Raw genomic sequence first — 22,260 nt, 5'->3', positions numbered from 1 at the left:
TAAGATCCAAGACGTGTTTTATTCTTTCTTCCCAAGAGGCTTGGGAATCTCTGTTGTGCTGGCAGTACTGAATGAGATATAATAGAAGCTTTAGTGCCCAGTGAGTTTGCCTGAGCTTATTCAACTGTTTCATTTTTTGCACTTATATTCAGCTACCATATCTGGCATGCCTGAATGCGTTGAGCTCCGCAGTTGAGAAGACACCTCTGTCTATGCTGTGATCATGCTGACCTGCTGCTGCTGCTCGCTTCTTGGTTTTTAGAACCATGCACTTCAGTATATGTGGAACGTAGCAGTAATCACATGAGTACCTGAGTAAACACCAGAACTTTTGCCACAAGCATGTCACATTCACCAAAGTTACCACTTGTTGCAGCTCCCAGCTTGGCATGTAGCAAATGGCAGTTGTGGTTGCCAATACGTAGTGTCTGAAGCAACATTTTTTCAGTGTCCTCTTTTTTTTTTTTTTCGCTTGAAGAAAACAAGCCTAACTTGCCCTAACACATGTTTAAAGCGCTGATAGAACATGCCATTCAGTATCTCTCAGCACTTCACATAGGGCTGCTGCACACCTAACCCTTGCTGGTGAAGCTGCAAGAGATCACTGCCCTGCAAAAGCTGCTTTAAAGATGCATTCTGCTACTTTTTTTATTCTTTGCCCCTGGCTTTGCTTTTGTTCAGGAAAAGCGACTCTGAAGGAATGGTCTTTAATCCTTTATGGCACAACCGAGGACCCTGACGTGTGGTCGGCAGGAGTTGGCGTGCACCCGCCCCCACAACTTGGCGCGGTCCCCAGTGGGCCAGAAAAGGAGGAGAGTGAGAAAGAGACACCGCCCACACCTGCTGCCCCTCAGACGACCAGAAAGACCACGACCAAGATTCCAACGACTGCTCGGCCGCCGTCACCACCTGTACTACCCACAGCCAAGGCATTCCCTGTGTACCAGCCCATGAAACCTCCACCTTCATTGGGCCGGCCGCCTGGTGACCACGAGTCCCTCGACAACTTCATTCATTCCGACTCTCGCCGACCAGGTGAGCGGATCACATTTTTCCGACAGATAGTGCATGTTCTCCAGAATACCTTTGGTCCGCTCCGGCCACCACAGCCCACCTACTACATACAGATTGCTTGAGGAGGCCTCACCTGGATGCAGGAAAGGGAAAATAGAATCTTGTTGCCGCTCACCTTTTGTTTCAAATTCTTCTTCTCTCTTTTTTTTTAGGCAGCTATTGTTTTTTTATGTTGCATTTTAATTGTGTCATTTGGCTGCTTTAGATGGTGAGGTCACACCTGGACCTTGGAATATGTACAGCGGAATGGTGCTGCTGTTACAGGCGATGGCAAAAAAAATTACGCCCAAACACATACACACACACACACTTAAATCGAAAAAAAATCAGCTGGATTACATGATCTTTTATAACATAAGTAAAAGCCACCACAAGGATGCCACATGAGCTTTTGTGCCACGATAATCAGTGCATGAAACAAAATGAAATTAACAATTAATTATGTGTATAGTTTAAGAATTACTCATCTGAAAGCTCAGGGATGGCAGATTAAAGGCCTACTTGACCGCAATTTTGCAAACCGTAAAAGGGTTGTTTTTTCATAGCGCAACCCCGAATTATGTTACCCACAAAACATTACATTCCACTTTCAAGCAGTTCAGGTGCCAACGGCACACAAAAATCAGTCTTCAGTACCGAAACTGGAAAAACAGGCGCCATTACCGCCGGCCAGAAGTGACGCATGTTTGAGACGGGAGTATGGACAGGTTCGGAGCGTCCTCCCGATAAAGCGCATGCAAAGCGCTAGTACCTGCAGCGCGTGCAGCACTTTGCTCAAAAATACTGGTTATATATAAAAAAACTTTTATTAAATCACATTACATGCATCTTAAATGGGATGACATGCCCAAGAAAAAGTTTTAAACAAGTTTTATCTTCTGTGGTAGACTAGAAAACTCCCCACGCAACCTCTTCGAAGATGATCACGCCGCGATGATAGTGAGCGTTGTTTGCCTGGCGGTATTCGATTACAGCTTGTTCAAGGTTCGAAGTCATGAAGGAAGTAGGCATATTAGTAATTCAAGCACCAAGTAGCAAAGGTGCTTGAATTATCAAGTCTGCATTTTTGAGCGGGCACGCATGCCAACAGCACAGTTGCGCTGTGCTGTGCGTGCAATATGGTTATTGTCTTGATAAAAGAAAATGACCTGCCTTCTCCTTTCCCTTCTTATTTTTCTCCCATGTGCAAAAGTGCTCCTTGCCTGTGCATAGGAATTTGGAGCAGGTGCAGTGAACGCAAGGTAAATCAATAAAAACAACTGGTGTCAAAAAGGGAGCTCTAGAGAATTAAGCGCAGTGTAAAGTGAAAGAATAGATTTGAAGCAAACTTTGTGGAAAAGCTGGCAAAGGACAGGGTTAATTGGAGAGTCATGAGAGAGGAAAGACTTATGCACTGCGTTCATTAGTTTATTTACCTAGAACCATTTAAAGCACCTGTACTTCAGGGACGGAAAAGTTTTTCTAACCTTTTCATCCACACAGCTAAGCAGAATGACGTGGTTGCCAGGCCCCAGTCGACCATACGCCTACCATGCAAATTGCTGATAGGCAGATTATCTGTATCTACTGAGTAATAATGCACAACATATAATCAAAATTGTGTGTTGTCTTCTTTTGAAAATATTATCATTCAGAAAGCTTATGCGTTCAAGTCTCTGAGGTCATGCAAATGTGCCAGATGGCAATGCTGAAGCTTCCTGTATTCAATGTTAAGAATGAACAGCTTGAGGCACTAAGTAAGAAATTTGGCGCTTTCAGTAATGCACATGTGGCCTTCCGGGATTCTCAGCCTGGCCTGCGTGTCTTCGCAGCAGCAGATACGCTCGGTGCAGGATGGCATTATTGCACATCGGGTAGAGCTGCACCTGCAATAAGCGCGTGCATGTTGATTCCTCTTCAGACGAAGCAGACCTCTCCTTAGACCTCTGCCTGATGTAAACAACATGACGTCGAACAAGCATTGCTCAGTGAGCAAAGCTTCTGAATAGGCTAAGGCTTGTGGCCAGTGCTCCCCGTCGTCTTTATTCGCAGCCTTTCTTCCAATTATAGCCCCTTCGGTATGTGGCATGCTTTTCCAATCGGGCCAGAAACACGTACGTGCTCTGATGATGTACACCGGGAGAGGTCTGTTGACAAAGCCCTGCCTACAAAAGGGGTTAGTCAAATGTTTTGGGAGTATCCCCCAGGGTGGAGTAGATTTGTAATAAGGGAGTAATTACTTATTGGCATCCACCCAAGCGCAGCCATATGGCTGCAGAGGAAAGCTATACAGCATTATTAGAAACTTCGCAGTTAAAGAAAAATTCATCCTGGCCTGGGTTCGAACCCGGGACCACCGCTTCACCGGAGCAATCGCATCTACCAACTAAGCTAACCGGGACGGCAAGCTTATGGTAGGGCGAGAGCGACTTGATCAGTAACTCGAAGTGGGAACAGTGTTGGTCAAATGTTTTAAGGGAATCCCCCAGGGTGTGGAGTAGATTCGTAACAGGGGAGTAATTAGTCATTGGCATCCACCCAACCACAGCCGTACACAAAGGGTACAGTGGTGCTTTCTGCATTCCTCGCATTCCTTTCTGCAGCCATGCACTGCGTCGACATGATGTCAGCAGTTGACTTTTCTAGGAGACCATTGAGCTTTGCGGTGAAAACAGCCAGAAACGCGCCGTGAAAAGGGCCTACAAGGGGTGCTTACTCACTTCGGACCGCCTGAAACCGGCGAGCCAGCGATGTGGGCGTCTTGACGGTGCGTCATTTTTGGTCCGGCTTGTTAGTTGTCCAACACAGTGCTAGAGGACTGCGTCATCAGCTAGAGATTTTTTAATGTTTGTTACTAACACACCAGATGCTTCACAGCCCTAATATTAAAAATAAATATATTTCATAACATGCACACTATATCAAGCATGAAATTAGCCGAAGTAAACTTTCGGTCAAGTAGGCCTTTAGCAGTACTTGGCAGAATTGCTAGCTCTTGCAACTTGCTACTGTCTTGTTAGCTCATTTCTGTCCTCAGTCTGTACCCAATTGAAGAGATCGTTAAGTATCCCTGAGGGTACGTGTCTCTTTTGGAAATATTTCTCTCTAAAAAAGCCACTTAAATGGCAACCGGGATTCATCCAGAGCATACTTCAGGAGGGCTTAGCTGAAAGCAGATTTCATTGACAAATATTCTCGGTCCTTATGCTCTTTCTTTCTCTAGCTCTCTGTTTTCCAATAAGTGAATTTGTTGAGATGAAACGCAGCAAGCTGAGTGTTTGCGCATGGCTTCAAGAACATATTGTTTATTGTTGGCTCAGACTGTCTTCTGAGCTACAATTCATCGTAGGGTGGCCCTTATTTTTTGTTGTTTAAACGTTTATTGCGATTGCATTGTTGCTTTTCTTATTTTAGCCTTGCAGCTAGATTTCATGTAGGCTGAGGCCTTACACCTACGGTGATTGCAAGTACTTACGCTTTTTATGTGAGCAGTAACTACCTTATATATTGAGCAGAATGTTATACACGTGCAGTGGTTTTTTGTGAACATGTATTGTTGCCAGAGGGCGTCATTTTCCAGCCCCCAATGTGTATGCTTTGTTTTTAAATAGGCCTCTAATCTCTAGGTTTTCTTTGGTTTGTGCCACTCTTTTTGGATTTCTTATTCATTCACTGATGTGTAGTGGTTTTTATGAAGCCCTTGTTTATCGAGCCCGCTGCTCATTTATCTTTAGCTTGGCATGTGTATCATTTCTTGCTTGCTTGCTCTTTACTTTGAATGTTGTGAACCATGCATGTAGTCCTGGTTGTGTCAAGGCCTTGTTTGTGCAGACTTTGTCCCCGTTGTCTAGATTTTCTGGTTTTTATTACTCTTTAACTCTCATGCTGTGCCATGGGTGGGTGTTTGTTCATGCATTTAGGCAAAAAGCGGACACATCGAACGTAAGCATTTGTCCCATGTGCATGCCCCATCGTGTGTATGAATTAGTACAACATTACCCAAGGTGCATGCAAGAAATGCCCTGTATGTACTGACACTTCTTGCGTTGCTTTCTTCTCCCAACGTTGTGGCTTTTGCTTACTAACACCCTCTCGTGCACTTGCTGCATACACCAAGACGATGGACGCTTGAACTTGTTCGTTGCATTGTACGGTCTGCTTATTGTTGAACTGTCAAATGGTGTCTTTTATTTGTTGATTAGGCACCACTGGCATGTGGAAGTGCAAGTTTCAGAGCACTAGAACACTGTTGTTTTTGCAGGGCATTATGCTTAAAATTTTTGAAAGATAAAGTTATGCATTTATGTAGATGCAACCACTTTCCAATTAAGGGGGCATGCATTAAAAGGCTGACATATCATGTGGTAAATTACACTGGTTTGCAGATAAAAAGCTGTGCTGCTTCACTGCGCCATGTAGGGCATCTGTGATGCCATCATTTTAACTTTTCCAGATGTGAGAACATTCCTTAATATGAGAACATTCCAATTGTTGGCTGCTTTTCATAGTGCCTGCAGTAGGCTGACTGTTTCATGTTCGAACGTTTTTTGCTATCGTATGATCCATGTGTTCAGAACAATGTGTCAGTGGGAACAGGCCCAATTCACTCATTTCTTTAGACATGTCTGCCGTCCATTCCTTCAGTATCGTAGAGTGCTTAGCAATCAATGCACAGCCATGTTTTCAACAAGTATTCAGGAGCCTTAGCTCAAATACATCAGTACAGTTTTTTTGGCAAAATAAATGCACTGCATGGACTGTTTATTTATGCTGTGGGCATGAATGCAGTGTGCCGTTTCACAGTTAGATATTGCCTAGTGTCTGCCAACTTCTAAGGCATGGCGTCCTGCCACCATTGCGTTGTCTCGAAGTCTGCCGCGTACTAGCCTGTAGTGCTTGCGGTGCATGCACGTGTTTTGACTGCCATTCTTTATCCATGGAGTGGTCAGCTACCTTTGGTGTATTTTAGCTTAGCACACTTTTGTTGAAGAAGAACTCTTGGTTCGTGTCTGTAGGGTTGATCACTTCAGACATTTTGTCTATAATTTGAGGTGGTAAGCGCACGTCTCTGGCCACGTCTCAGCTGTGGTGCTTATTGCAGTTGCCGCACAGGTGATTGCCAGCATTTATGAGCTTCACCTAGCATTTGGCTCAGTAAAAGCAATCAGGGAGTTTGTGAGAGAGCGAGAGAAAGGGATGGAGAGGGCCCTGCACGCCAAGATTCCATGTTCTCGGCTTGCTGCAAGGCCCTCCTTGGCCTCGGGAGGCAGTGGTCGCGTGCTTAGGGGCCCGTTGTCTTTCAGTGGAAAGTCTGCCTCCAGAACTGTCGGTGCACGGGACTCGGGAGAACCCGGCCCGTGGCACCGGCGCGTCCAACAGCAAGCCCGTCGAAGGAAGCGGCGTGGCAGCTCGCGGCTGTGGCAGGCCCTGCCTAGGTTTGTGGCCGTCCCTCTTGGTCCTGCTCGTGGCCTTATAACGGTGGCGGGCTCTGTCACACACGCTGCTGCTCCTTCTGCTGCTGCTGACGATGATGCTCGCTCACTGTCCCCTCTGAATTTCTCCCCAACCCGCCACTAACAAGCACCACTCAGCGGATGAACTGTCGGCAGGCCTCAGCACCTGTGTTTGCGTATGTGTGCGTGTAAAGTGCGTCCCGACTCTTGCGCGCCTTGTGCGTCCCAGGCTGCGGCCCTTTGCTCTCGTGCCGAGGAGTGTGGCGCGTCTTCTTAGATACTTGCCTTCGCCTGTTGTTTGGTCGCTTCCTGTACATACCTCGTCAAAAATGCCTTGGGGCAGCACATGGTGTAGCTCTTCGCTCTCGCTTGCTGAGGAACTGCCGCCTGGATCACTCCAGGCACCACTTACCAGGCACGCAATTAAGTGAGACTTAACCAAATGCCTTGGTGGTGCCTGGCCATCTGTGGATTGATCCTCGTTGTACAGCCTGAATGAGAGGTTTCTCAGCTGGGGATTAAGACTGAGGAACTATGGCATACGGGTGCTGCAAGACTGCACACAACTGCCAGCACTCTGAACAGCGATGCGGCATGAGCACTCACTTCCTGGCCCAGAACATGTAGGGTGTCCAATGCTGCAGCCTTAAGTGGACGCTACACTTGGTATGTAGGCCCATTTCAGTGCAAAAAATCTAATTGCATGTTGACAAAAATATTTCTATAACTATATAACACTATAAATCTGGGAGTTACATAATTTGAATGGAAAAAAAAGAGGCTACAGTGATGAGATTCTTACATGCAGACACAGTGTTTGCTTCAGGTCACAGTGTTCAGCCTGGGGCATGTTGCCCCATCATTGAAAGTCTGTTCAGCATGATGGCAGCTACACAGCTATGCGCACTTCTGGTCTGCTGCAGTCGGTTTTTGTGTAGTCACCATGGGTGCGTCTTGGTGGAGGCAGAGGTCAGCTCCGACAGTCTTGGCTAAGCGTGTCCCAATGTTAGCACTGCTCTTGAATTTCACAAAAGATGATGCTGTTGCAAGCTGCAGTTAAGGTGCTGCATAGAGTTCCCAACTTGTAGCTTTTCACTCTAGAAATTAAAGTTTTATTTACTTGTCAGGCAACAGCAGAGATTAAATGGGTAAGGGGCCTGCTCAAGAGTGGGTAATTTCATTTGGCCTCCTGAGTTCTATTCTTGCTGCTACTGCTTTAAAGCATCGAAGTGATGCCCCTATTTTTGTGCGTCCAGCATTAGTAATCGGCAAAGCACTCGGGCTCTGTTTGGCAACGTGGTCAAAAACGCTTAGTGTGGAAAGTCTTAGAGCTTGCTGCTGCCCTTCACTTTGGTTAAATTGCCTTCCCTGAAAATTATCACAGCAGATGGGCACACTTGCAGCCAATGTTACATCGAGCTCGTTCTTCCTTATGTGTGTCAAAGGGCTCAGTGCTGTTCAGTCCTAGGCACACACGTCGCTAGCATTGGCCATCATAGCAGCACTGCATGTAGTAGTGATCAATGAAGGTCGTTTTTCATGGTCAAAGTCAGCTTTTTGTATAGCTTCTGTGTGCCAAGTTAGCAGCGCGTGTTATTCAAGATTGTGTGGTACTGGCAGTGCACGTGTGTGTGTGTGTCTGTTGTCAGTGTGTATTATGTGCCAAGAAAACATTACCTACTGTAATAGAACTGTACGTTGGCAAAACTTGTGAAATGTGAATTGAAAAGGAAAGGGCTTTTAGTGGACCAGTATCCAAGTCTTGCCAGCCACCATTGCTTCTGCCAGTTTGTGGACAAGACATTACGACCTTCAAGCTTTGTCGAGGTCTTGCTTTTTTTTTTTGCATTTTGCTTGTGGTGCCATATGGTGCAATGACCTTGCAAGAACTGTGATCGAATGACAGTGCAAGTCATGTGGCATTTGCTTGAGTGCTGTAGGGAGGTGAGTGTTAGTTTAATTTTCTTTTAATTAAGGTGCCACGCACATCACTAGCTTGGCATTTTTTATTAGCTTATTGCTCGGTTCTCATGTACACGGCACTGTTGTAGTCCTGCCATTGTGCTAAATGCAGGTTACACAATGAAGGACATGAAAGCAGCACACAGGCCTCATGGCATTAGCACTTCACCGAAAAGGGGGAAAAAAAAAAGGAAAAAGATACGTGCTAACAACTGCCTTCAATGCCCTCTTTTGCGGGCTGCTCTTGTGCACATGGTGCATACCATGGTGTGCAACTCAGGTGTTCAACATCCAGCGATGAACTCTTTGCTGCCAGTCTACTTGCATGACTTTTTTGCCCTTGGACATGCAGTCAATGTTGTCGTTGTCGTTGCTGTTACTTGTTACCAGGCTCGTGCTAGACTTTGTCCATTCCCAGTGTTTTCTCTGAGTAGCAGAGGGCGGCTTCATGAGGCAGACAGAGCATGTGCTTGAAGTACTGTTAAGCCTTGCACCTTTCTCTGGTGACCTCACATTTCAGTGATATGTCTCATGTGCTTTGTGCTGTACCAACTTGCTTTTTAGACACTGGAGCACTCCAAAGCAGAGTTAATCTCTCTTTTCTTGTGTGATGGGAACCTTTGATGTCTGCTATAAGCAAGCACTTTTTAACGAGTCACTGTTGAGGGATACCTGGTAATAAGCTGCAGCAGTTCGCAGCGCCTGCTATCGTAAGCTGTGGCGTGGAAATTCGGCAACAAATGCTGAACGTACTGCATATACCTGCTACACCTTGACTTGCACCAGTGGCTCTCATGAAATCTGTTTCAAGATACACGTTACTTTCTCGCTTGTGCTGTATTGCAGCCATCAGTCTGTTGCAAAAGAGAAACACTAATCTACTCGACATTTTTGTCCGCAAATTAAAATTGTTCCCAGCAGCATCTACATGCTTCTTAGAAAGATAGTTAAGACATTCAGTTACGCAAGCCTATTAAAAGAGTTGCTATGCATCTGTCCACAGCACTAAACAGCCGTTCTGACTAATATTTTAACCCTGAGAAAAAATTTCTTTATATATCATCGTAATAATTAGTGCATATATATGCATCCTCTTATATTTTAGTGATGTGGCTGGCTCTAGGAAGAACACATAAATTTTCAGCCTTGTCTACTCTTTTAAATGAAATGACAAAATTGTATTTTTGAATCTTTGCCAAATTGTAGTGCAAAGAGGCACTGACAACATGCTACATAGTGCAAGGTTGAGACACCAAAATGTTGGAGCAAATTTCAATCATTAGTAATAATGTCAGTTGGAACAGCAGTCGTGATTCTCGGTGCACCTCAGATGGTGCTGAAAATTGGTCCCAGCTTCTTGTTGTGTCAAGTCTATGCATGCATGATTCTCATTTACAAATTCCATTGTATAGTGAATGCCTTTTGATGTCTTGGTAGCTTGCACCGTTTCTAGACACTTACTTGTATGTATGTAGTATATATCATGTTTGTACGTAATTTGTCCTGCGTGTTTGACTGCTGTACATAGTATACGTAGTATATTCCACACTGTCATCAGGGACAACAAACTCTGAAAATCCTGCTGCTAAGGCGATCATGTTCGAGACTGTTTGTTCGAACCAGAAAAACTAGTTTAACTCTTGATCGCTAGTATAGCTTAAGCTGTGGAAAAAACATACTAGCTGCTTTACTTTCTGGGTTGAGGAAGAAACGGAGCACAGTTTGCCTATTTCACGTAAATTGTGTTACGAATCCTTTATGATTGTGTATGATCAAAACATGTTGCTTAGATGACTAATCGCATCTGTTGAGCATTATCACAGAAGCAACTAAAGATCATGGTAAAGATGCTGCTGTGCATCGTTAGACGTGATGTGCTTAAATCTAGAATTTTTGGTCACATGCCTGCGCACACACATTCAGTTGACCAGTTAATGTGCACAACCTGAGCGGCCATTCAAATCTGCGTATTTTTCGATGAGAGTTGTTAATTTATGGTATACAGATGATATCTTCCTTTCCAATATACCTGTGACTAGCATTAATTTAAGTGATGATTCATGAATTTTTTATGATGTAATTGCATATCCCAGCTAAAATCTTAAATTTGTATTCACATTTGCTTACTAATGTGCAGCACTGTCACTTCTTGCCTACGAGACCTCAGCACACAATCTTTTCAGTGAGGAAGTAGCATCTGTAGTCGTTCATGAAGTGATCATTGCATTATGAAAGCACATTTCTGTGCAACCCGTGTCGCCAGCAGGCATCAAAGAAAACCTAGACTGTTGCTCACATTCATTTTCTTGTTGTGCTGTTGTATAACTTGCTTCCTTTATGAGGCTACCACAAGTGTGCATCTTGTTTTTTAGAGACCTTTTGAATGTTCTATCCCTTTCTCAATTCACTGTATGTGTTTTCGCATACTAGAGTATTTTTGCTAGTAGTGTTTGGGTAACCACCCTGCAGATGGAAGTCTGATGTATGTTGAACATTGCAAACACTCATCTGCCAACATTTTTAGTGACCAGATATGCCGGATTGCTGTTTTTTTACTTCTTTTGTTAAGATGTAGATGGCGAGGAAATTGCATTTAAGAAAAATTACAAAGTAAGGAAAGCCTTAGCCACACAGATTCAGATATCCATGTTGTACATTTCTTTCTGTACAGACACATGCACATCCTACTAGAAGAGAAAAATAAGATGCATTTGTACATACAAAATGGATACCCTCGGAACAGTGCTGTCTGGTGGTCATGTAAAAAGAGTAACGAATTGGTGGTTTTACCAGAGAATTTGCATGCTGCCATATAAATGCCATGGGCAGACAAGTTTGGTGTTCAGTGGAGTGTAGCCTCATGTGGAAATGGTGGTGTGCGTGTGTGTGCACGTCTGTGTTACTTAGGTGTATCATATGACACACTCAGGCCAATGCAAGCAGCACACAAAAGATTGTAACTCTTTGCAGCAAAACCATCTTATAATTTGAGATGACGCCCTGGCTTCAATTTGAGACTGCTGTAACAAGGTATTTTAATTTGTTGGGCTTTGAAAATTTTATTGGACGTGTTTTTAATGCAAACCTATTGATTGTAGGCCTACATGAAAAAGAAAGAGGAGGGCATAATAAACTACTTTTACGAATGATACCAAATGTTCTGAATCATGTTGTGCGTCATATTCCTTCTACTACTTTTTCTTCTTTCTTTTTTTCTCATGTACTCTTGAATGTTTTTCCCAAAGGGTGCTATAAAAACATCCTTCTGTGGTTGTTATTTTCCTTACTCAAATCCTTGTGCTGATTTCTGACAAATTAATTTCAGAATACTCACTTATAGCTCATTACTGCTGTTTGCGGAACTGGCTAACACCTCACCTAGTCAAATCCAGGGCCATTGAACAGCCCTTTTGCTCTCACAGTCTCCTTCCCTGAATGGCATTTTAACCGCCTGAACATTTCCCGTCCATGTGTGTGCCTGTCAAACTGGTGTGGTGATGAGAAGCAAAATGGGATAAATCTGCTCAGGTTCATGACAAGCAAGATACAATGCTTCAGAAAGTCGAGAAAGATGGATGGGAAAGGAAACAGTCCACAATTTTTGACTAAGAAAAAGGAACCATAGAGCCATACGAATGTTGCGTAATGATGTTTATCACACTCTGCCTTTGGAGTAATGGGCAATTTCATAGGTTCTGGAATACAGTGTGTGCTGCTGGGGCCACACAGTAGGATAGGACCCGTGCTTTAATCTAGCCGCTCCACTTGTAATGAGGCTTGTATACTTTGACAAAGACAGTTACACCTCCAGTACGTAGTTGTGGTTATTCCTACCATTTTTCTGACCTTAGGTGTTTCTCACCGCGATATATATGCAGTATGCGTGTTATAAAAAACGAGTAAAATGGCCTGGCATAGTTCGTGATTGGATGTTTCAAAGCATTAGTAGCTCACAAGGAGATACAGGATGAAGAGGAGGTGACAGACACTAGTGCTAATCTTCAGCTAGCATTTACTGAGCAGCTGGGTACATGCATACTCCTTGCAAGCCTTTAGGAACTCGAGAGAGAATACTGGCATTGGAAAAATTCCCTGCAGTCACAGTGTGTTCTTGCATTTTAGTTATTCTTTTCGGGTTCTGCCAGTCGTGCCACAAACATATGTGGGTTGTCGAGAGCAAAAGTGCATGTTTATACCAAGCGCCATTGCATCGCTTGCTCCTCTTGCAATGCCTTATAAGGGATATATCTTAACCAGTCAGACTGGTTAACATCTACAAACAAAAGAATTAACATGCGTCTAGATAAAAACAGTCGCATACTTGTGCATCTCAACAGCAGGTGTTGCTGGGAAATGAGGCAGCACTGACACTCCTTATGCTCCCGACATTACGTATGTTCAATAAACATTCAGTAAGCACTTGTGCGAGTCACCTCCCATTTGTCCCATCTCCCTTTGTGCACTGTTAATACTTCAAGGTCTTGTGAAAGTAGGTTGCTAAAAAGCGTGTGGATGGTCTGTCCTCTTTTGGCTAAGTGCACACGGCACTGCACTAATGTTTCTTTCTGAGAACGCTCAATATGAAAAATGCTCGAGCGACTACTACTGCACTTGGATGCCCCAATGTAACCCACATATCCCAAGGTAGGTGGTCCACTTCATCCAGTTCCACAGTGCCACTCTGTTGCAGATGCCTCTGTTCAGGATGCCGCTTTGGTTTTCCTCGGTTTTAACTCCACTAACACGTCGGTTTCGGTGGCTGCTGCATTGGCACGCTTCTCGCTTGGCTCCGTTTGATGCATGGACGTCAGAATGCATTACAGGCATGGATCAATTGAGACGCTTATTTCTTTCTGTGCAGAACTCCTCGGAGAAGGTGTGCCTCTGTTTCTTTCATTATGCTGGCTTTACATTGTTGACAAGTGCGCAAGGCTCCTAGCAGTCTATGTGGTGTGCTGAGAGCGTATGCGGCACATTGCAACGCCCTCAGTAACAGGCAGTTTCTTTTATGTATAACAAGCTGTTCACTAATTATCTTTCACCATGCTTTTTGAAGGAGTACAGGCATGTACATGAATCACCACTTTGTATTTGCCTACGACCGCTAAATAATTTATAATTGAATTCCTTCTCTAGTGCTGTTTCAGTTTCAGTAGCCACATAATGCCGTTAACATCAAAGGTCAGTAAAGTTCATATGAGGCATGAAGAAACTGCAGTATAATTGCTGCTTTGTCATAATCCACTACAACACTGAAGCTATTCTGCTTCAAGAGCTGGAAGAGAGAGAGAAATAACATATATTAGCACCCGTCAAAAGGATCATGGGTATCCGAGGCGAAGTTTTTTTTTTTTATGCCTTACGTGACCTACACCACAGCCATCGTTCGGCTGCTAAAACTGAAACAGTATGAGAGAAAAAATTCAAGTATAGCTTATTTAGCAGTCACGGGTGAATATCATGTGGTAATTCACATATTGTAATGCCATAAGCATCTCTACAAAGAAAATGTGCTACCAAAATATGGAGTCTTTTTTTAAAATCTTGTTTCAGGCAGATACCGAAGACAAATTGGGGTATATCTGCGTGCTCTATGTGTTTTCACTTAGTTGCCTTGTTATCAGTGCAAGGCAAGCTGCAATGCCCAACAATCGCAGCAATATATTTGGTCATTGTCTTTATTCAAATGCAGTGCACCACTGCTGCTCAAAACATCGAAGGCTAATACAGTAGTTGCCTTTTTTGCCATTGTCATTGATGTGACGCAAAGCCACTTTCTAGCTTGCATGTGGCGAGTTCTCTCTCTATGGATACATTCATGCCACGAACTATTGTCTGTGCCTTCAATGGTGTCTAAAAGTAGGAAATAGTAAACATTCGTTCTTCTCTCTCTTTATTTGTAGCATTCAGTTCTTCAGCACATTCAGCAACACGTTGTACTTTAACTTTTGTTTTGCTTGTGATACTGTGCTTCTTGCATTGCTTGTTGGCCAACTCATTTCTTTTGTTAAGCAGACATACCTGTTGTGAGTATTGTGAAATTGCCCTTCTTTTTTTATGAGTGGTTTTGTATGTTTTTGCATGCAGTGCAGTGACTGTCGGTTGCATCTATCTGCACCTCTGCATTAACCTGAAAGCAATGAGCTTTGGGTACCTAACGGTGGTTTGGCTGCTGTGTGCAAAAAACATTTTCCTCTTGGTATACATTTTGATCTGCTTGCATCTGGGGATGCAACACTAAGTTGTTATTCTCCTCGTAAACTGTTTTCACACTTCTGTACTCATACTGCTTTCAGAAATGCCATACATTTTCTTAGCAAGAAATGAGCAGATATAGCCATATTTTGTAAAATGCGTTATTCATAATGCAGTGACTAAATGCAGTAACAGCATCTCTGAACACTGTATTTGCGATACTTGTTTGCATGTTGCAGCTAATAAAACTTGAGCTGCTACTAGGTTGACACTATCCCTCAAATACACTGAATTTTATAGACAGCTCCACATGACTAGCATTTGTTTACTGAAGTGTTTGCTGTCCTTGGTTAAATTAGCTTCCAAGTTTGGTTTTAAAATGTGGTCTGTTCATTCAGTGCAAGGAGAAATGCATCCAGAATTAGTTTATGTGTAGCTTTCTTCGGACAGCTGCATCTCGTCATAAGGTTCGAGCAAACACTGTATACCTTAGCTTTAACATCCTCAGTGGCAGTTACTAGGTGTCGCATGCAATTGGTGCTATTCTTTGTGTAGGCACACAGTAAACTACAGCTTCAACAGCATAGCATTGTTCAACTCGTTGCTATACTTGCACAGTAAGCCCTGCACAGTTCTGCACAGTAAGCCCAGCAACTCAGTTCTGTCAGAAGAAAAGCTGTCGTAAAGTTAATATCTGTTTGCAAGTAAAACTAAAGGTTTTCAACCTTCTTGACACCCTCATGTCTTTTTGTTGCCTTCGTTATCGCCAAGTGTGGCCATTGAAGAAATGGCACTGCCTGAGCTCTCTAACACAAAGTGCCCGCACTTTTGCGGATTGTCCATCACCTTGCAGAGTGCCCGTATCCCCAGTATGCCACGTGGTCAGGGTGTGTCGACCAGTGCCCGGACGGCACTTATCCCACGCCATCGTCCTCGCCGTCTCTATCCAGCACATCTGAACGAACGGCTGCACTCACATGCGAGCGCTGCCACTACTCATGTCGAGCGTGCCGGGGCCCAAGTGACGATCATTGTGTATGGTGCTTCGGGGATGCCGACTTGGTCGACGGTGGCTACTGCCAGTCCAAGGTCCTGCTGGCCAGGCTCAACACTGCAGCTGTCTGGTACAAGGCGATGACTGTGGCCCTGATGACCTTGTGTGTTGTCATTGTCTCTGTGGGTGGCCTTGTGCTGGTGACGCAAACCAACTGCTTGGCCATGTTCTGCAGTGGTCGAGCAGGGAGCCGTGATGCCACAGGCAGCCGTAGTGCGCGCTACTCGGGCCTTCCAGTGCACACCAGTACATTTCCAGAGGATGGGGTCATCCAGGCACCTGTCACGCCATACCATTCCAAGGACGGCAGCACCCCCAAAAAACCGAATGTCAAGCCCTACAGAGATGATGACATTTAGGGTGGCACAAACGGATGTGCCTGCTTCTCTCAACACAAGAAGCTGCTAGGTTCTGCTCACCAAGTGAAGAGTGGCTGGCTAAAAAATGAGTTTCATCTACTTGTAGCTCCGTATAAGCAGCGCCTTCAGTATTGGTACTTGATAGGTACATTCTGCTGCTTTTAAACTCCATCCAAGTGTGGCTACTCATTTTTCCCCCATGCAACTGGTCCCTCACTATAGTGCCTGTCTTGTGCATCAGGACTTGCACCAAAACTGGCTGGCCATGTGGTGTGCTACAACCTTTCCCGTTCGCCAAAGTGCTTTCGTGCGTTTTGTGGTGTGGATGGCACCAGTCGAGCTTCGTCAGCCTGGGGGCTTCAGGAGGATTCCCAAGGGCCGTGAACAACTAAAAAAAATGCAGGAACTGTGAACAGATCTCATTTTCCTGCTGCAAAAGGACACTATGATGCTGAGAGTGCGAGTGCAACATAGTATGAGCATCGCTCTGTGATCTCCTGTGTCTGCTGTAGAAAGTGTCTTGCTTTGAATGGCATAGTGAATGTATTCATATTCTTCAGCCAATGGCTGGGGAAGATTAGAAACTGTCAACCGGTTTTACAGTACAGTGCTTAGGGGCCCCACAAGGCCATTGATTGTGAGAGATTCAGAGGCACTGCTTGCTGTCTGGCACTTCATGCAAAATTTCTGATAGAGTAAGTGAACTAGCCTGCTGCCCGGTTTTTTTTTTTTTAACTTAAAACATGCAGCACATGATTGCATGCGGTCAGTTTGGGAGTTGGAAAACTGCTATAGGAACAAACACACTTACACTTAGTTTGTTGAACATGGTTCCTGTGTTTTGTTGAACTGCTTGATTTACCTACGTTGCATAATTGTGTGAAGCATTTACATTTGTACTTCATTTTTCAAGGACCAAGGTTTTTCTCTTTACATGAACAACATTGCAGTGAACCAACATTTTATTTCTTTTAGGCTTACTCTAAAAACGCATGTACTCTGCATTTTATATAGTTTTTCTATCTACTTCTGTTTTCTGTTGTATCTACACCTTTGTTTACAGCTGCTTTCTAGTCTGTTGAGCCGTGAGATCCATTGCAACCTTTTAATGTTAAAATCGATCAATACATTCAAATACATTGTTCACATTGTTGAAAACACGCATTGCTGCAACTTCTTTTGTGAGCATCGTAAGCTATACAACAGGCATGTTTTCTGCAAGAAAAAGAACTTCCTAATCAAGTGGTTTGCCTCCCTTATTCGTGCTAGTGATGAAATTGCCCGTGCTATTGAAATTGAAGGTGTTCCTCCTAAATTGAGCCGTGCAGTAATAAAAGTACATTTTGCCAGCGCCGACACATTTTATGTCTGATAAAATGCATCAGGACACGCTTACCGTGACACTGTAATGGTAGACACCTTACACCTTGATTTAAATAGATATTCACACTATCCGTCCAATCGCGCACCTCAGTAATCATGAAGCCTAATGTTTCTGATGAACTGTGAGGTAAACTTCGATTGAAGCTACTACATGTCATGTAATGGTATATACATTTTCTAAGAAGTGTGCCAATGCCAAGTGTGGTTTGCCAAAGAAGCGACCCCAAATTCTGCACTTCAACAAAGACTAGCAGACCCCCTTGATCAATGGCACAAAATCTCTCCTTGAAAAGTATCTCAGGTACACACCACTTTCACTTGCTTTCATTGTCGCAATGCACGCTCACCTGAGACATTCTCCAACAGTTGATGCTGGCACAGCCGACTGGAGGTGTTTGTGCACCAAAACGTGCTTTCTGGAACATGTTAGCGCACACTGAATGTAGGAGTCGTGTAAAGTGCATTGACGAAGATTTAACTAGACACTATTCATCTTAAGTGAGCAACTGTGCTCTAAACAATGCAAGCATAATTCATAACCAATGCCGGTCACATTTCTCGCTTCGCAATGGGTGCCCTTTGGACCCCCTCTGTTCATTTTCTTCTTGTGATGCTAGCATGGCTGGAGAATGCTGTAAGCCCCATACCTAAGGCCCCTAGTGTACAGTGATCCTGCGAAAAATTTTCAGCATTTTCTGCAGAATTTTGTGTTAGCAGTCAAATTCTCATTTTTTGATACAATTGTTAGGGGCTGAATAGAAAGAACGAACAATGGGAACCCCACAAGGGCATCTGCTACATGCAGATGCTGCTGAGTTGTGACAACACAGGTTCCCGAACATCCCCGCAGGGGGATGGTGGTGAGCAGTGTGTCACCAAGGACCCGAGCACCCGCGCTTAGCCATGCGTGGCTCGGCCGTGTCCAGGGAAAAACTGATCGTGGTGGTTGAGCCGATGCCGAGCGGTTGGACCTTTAAGGCCCCTCGACAGAGGCAACACACCACTTTGGCCACAGCTTCCTGTAGACTACACCTCCCGCCTGACCCCTCCGGTATCCGCCTCTCCATCTTTCACTTTCCTATCTTCTTTCTCACAATTTTCCTGTCTCCTATTCATTTCTTGGATTTTTCTTTTTTCCTGGCGGCAAGGGTTAACTTTGTGGGATCAACTACCCTGAATTGCGTCACATTTGGTTACAGCTGGGGTGTACAGCTGGCGAGGGCAGGGCTTGCTTTGAAGTTCCTGCCCCGTCCTCTCGTTGGGCTCCTTGGTGGGTGGGTGGCACCACGGCTGAAGAACACATACATTCTGTGGCTCCTCCTCGCCCACAAAACAATTCCATCACAAAAGAGGGCTGCGCAATAGCTTCACAGTTTTTCACAAACCGAAAATTGGCGGTGGTTTAGCTCTGGTTAAACCTGGAGTGACGCGATAGTTACAGCTGGCCGAGTGGAACTTGCCCAGTTGAATTGCAAAGTCAGTCTTTCACCGCTCCGTTTCCCTGGGCGTTCTTTCTTTATCTTCGTCCCGCTTGACACGGCGCATGCACACACAGCTGTTGCAGCTCGTTTTCACCGGCACACCGCGCCGCCAACAGCAGCAGCTGCTCCGCATCACGTGGCTGGTCACGTGACCAACCACAGCGCCGCGCCGCCAGCAGCTGCTCCACACCACGTGACCAACCACGTGACATAGTTGCGAAGTACTGCAGCAGTGGCCTAGTGGTTAGAGCATCCGCCTCTCATGCGGAAGGTGCAAAGTTAGATTCCCAGTGCCGCTGGGTGCCCACCAGTGATCCAATGGGTACAGGCTTCCCCTGGTCTGGTGCTCGGCTTCTTTAGGGTGAATTGCTTGGGAAATGGGTCTTTGACTCCATCTTGAGTAGACGAAAAATACCTTATGCTATGGCACTCTTTGGCCACAGATGCACTTGCACCATAAAAAATCCATCAGCATCATCATTTCCAAAGTACCACGTCGTTCTTCATAGCGAAGAAACAGAAAAAACTGCAAGAACTATGTCCCCATTCTTAGTGTCCAAATGGCTAACCGATGCCCTGGGTCCAAGCTACAAACTATCAAAAATGCCTAGCGGTGACCTGCTGCTAGAACTCAGAGACATTGCCCAATACAACTTTCCAACCTAGTATCCATCTAGGACATCCCTGTGTCAATTACAGCACACCGATCTCTTAAACACCGTCCGTGGTGTGATTTCTGAATCGGATTTCATCGACCTCACTGGGGAAGAGATGCTTGAGGGTCTCAGAGACCAGAATGTAGTAAATGGTTTGGTTTATGGTGTTTAACATCCCAAAGTGACTCATTGCATGAGGATGCCATAGTGAAGAGCTCCGGAAATTTCGACCATGTGGGGTTCTTTAATATACACTGACATCGCACAGTACACGGGCCTCTAGAATTTAACCTCCATAAAAATTCAACCGCCATACATGGTGTAAAAATAAGGAAGGAAGACAAAGAGATACCCGCAAAACATCTGGTCCTGACTCGAGCACACTCCTGAGTCTACAGAAGCAGGCTATCTCAAAATTAATGTCAGACATTACATTCCAAATACGCGAAGATGCTTCAAATGCCAAAAATAGTCATGGGTTGCAAAGCTGCCGCGGCTGCGAAACTTGTTCTATATGTGCCACAGAAGAACGTGTTACTGAAAACTGGGAAGGAGCACCACTTGGCTACGCAAACTGTGAAAGTGATCACCCCCCCTATTAATCTCATGTCCCTCATGGAAAAATGAGAAAGATATTATTACAATGAAGACAAAATGAAATATATATTTGTAACGACTCTTTCACGCAAAGAATAGTTGATTGAATCTAAAATTACCCGTCTAATGGATAGTGTCATATGTAGCATCATGACCAAGGTTCAACTTCTCCACAAAAACAAACTTTGCTGATGTGGTGCGCAGGGGTGGTGCACCACATAGCACTCCGGCATCTGTCCAGGCCACCTCCATCGAACCTATGGCAGGGCCATCCACGCCCCAGGCAGGGACAGCAAATGCTGCTCAGCCATCTCCAAAATAAGGGAGTGCCGGCCCATGGGTGCTGGCCCATGCCTTTTACCCCACAGGACTTCCCCCCGCCTGGGGAGGCCTGACCCCCGTGGCTTCTCCGCGGTCCTCCTAGTGAGGTGATGGATGTAACTCCCAGTCCGTTCGCTTTGCAGTGGCTTGATCAAGCTTCAAGTTTGTCCAATTCTACAAACATGTTCCAGAAGCACGAAGCAATAGCAGAAAAACAAAAACTTTTATATGGAGCAGGCATGCATGAGGAATACAACCAGCTTATCACACTGCAAGAATTAAATAGGGTATTATCTTCCAGTAAAAGACAGCACCAAGACCAGACAACGTGCATTACACTATGCGTGCCCATCTCTCTGAGGCTGCCTAGAGGCACTGTTGAAACTCTTTAATAAAATAAGGATAACTGGGAAAATACCTGAGTAGAAAAAAGCAATCATACCTTTCCTGAAATCTGGAAGACCACCAACAAGTCCTAGCAGTTATATATAGACCCATAGCTCTCATCAGCTGCATTGCTAAATTTTTCGAAAGTGTAGTACACATTAGACTGACCTTCATACTTGAATCCCGGCAACTTTTAGAGTACATCAATGTAGATTTAAAAAAGCATGTTCAGCCACTGATCACCTTGTCTGCCTAGAAAACACCATACAAGAGGCATTCATCCACAAGCAGCACTGTATCGGGGTCGTCTTTGACCTGGAGAAGGCCTACATTACCACGAGGAAGTTCGGCACACTCCGGGACCTAGCAGAGCTAGGTATCCGCGGCAGGATGCTAAACTGCTTGAACAACTTCCTGGCTAACCGCACATTCAGAGTCCGCCTAGCCTAGGAGCAACTCTCTCTCCATGACTTTCATCCAAGAGAACGGCGTACCCCACGGGTGTGTTCTAAGCACGACACTCTTCCTTAGCTAAAGCCCATAATGTATTCGGTTTACGTAGATGACCTGAAGATAGCATGCACTTCGTCCATCATATCAACCTGTGAGAGACAAATACAAATCACACTAAATAAACTGGCTGCTTGGGCAGAGAGAAATGAATTCAAGTTTTCTCCTCAACAAACAGTAGCTGTTCTCTTCTCAATGTGATAAGGCCTACAGGTCGATCCCAATCTATACCTGAACAAAACCACATTACACATTGAACAGAACACAAATTTTTAGGAGTCTTTTTGGCAAGATACTCTCATTTCTATCACACATTAACAACCTTAAAAAGAATTTAAAGCTTCTCAAGCCCTCAATGTCTTTAAAGTGCTCTCACGAAAATGGTGGGTGTTAGAGCATGCCTTTTACAAATCTATTGCTCACTGGTACGCTCCAAGCTGGACTACAGGTGCATAGTATACAGTTCAGCAAGAGCATCCTGCTTGAAATGATAAGACCCTGTTCATAATCTTGGTCTGCACTTATCATCTGGGACAATGAACATCACCGGTAGCCAGCCTTTATGTTGAAGCTAATGAGCCATGCTCTAGAGGATCGAAGAATAGCACTTACATGCACATACGTGCTAAAAATCCGTTCTGTTCCGAAACATCTCTGCCATCCCATTGTCACCATGTGCCCATTAAGAAAGTATTCGACAAAAAAGCACATTTTATCAGCCCCCTAATATTGTGCTTTGAAGATAAATGCGAAGAGTTAGCAGTACTAGATGCCCTACCGAATATTGCACAAAGATATGAATATTAGCCACCATGGTACAGCCTCCCTTCAGTATGTGACTTCACACTG

The 22,260-nt window shown here is 44.6% G+C and overlaps 1 protein-coding gene across 5 annotated transcripts in view; it reads left to right on the top strand.

Annotated features, from left to right (window-relative positions):
* The window catches only part of LOC144125632 (furin-like protease 1, isoforms 1/1-X/2), a 233,405-nt gene extending 215,975 nt beyond the window's left edge, over window positions 1-17,430 (top strand). For 2 of the 5 annotated variants that reach the window (XM_077659201.1, XM_077659202.1), the window contains exons 13-15: window positions 682-1,035; window positions 6,357-6,488; window positions 15,517-16,789. In XM_077659201.1, coding sequence (XP_077515327.1) covers window positions 682-1,035; window positions 6,357-6,488; window positions 15,517-16,076 — 1,046 coding nt within the window. In that variant the 3' untranslated portion in view covers window positions 16,077-16,789. Of the gene's footprint in view, window positions 1-681; window positions 1,036-4,973; window positions 5,133-6,356; window positions 6,489-15,516 lie in introns of those variants that run through there. The other 3 variants (XM_077659198.1, XM_077659199.1, XM_077659203.1) reach the window with 3 other exon arrangements.
* The last annotated feature ends 4,830 nt before the right edge of the window (window positions 17,431-22,260 follow it).

This window comes from Amblyomma americanum, chromosome 3, assembly GCF_052857255.1.
Source record: "Amblyomma americanum isolate KBUSLIRL-KWMA chromosome 3, ASM5285725v1, whole genome shotgun sequence".
Classification (NCBI taxonomy): domain Eukaryota; kingdom Metazoa; phylum Arthropoda; class Arachnida; order Ixodida; family Ixodidae; genus Amblyomma; species Amblyomma americanum.
Note: the sequence above shows the minus strand (reverse complement) of the source record. Positions and strands in the feature narration are given on the sequence as shown.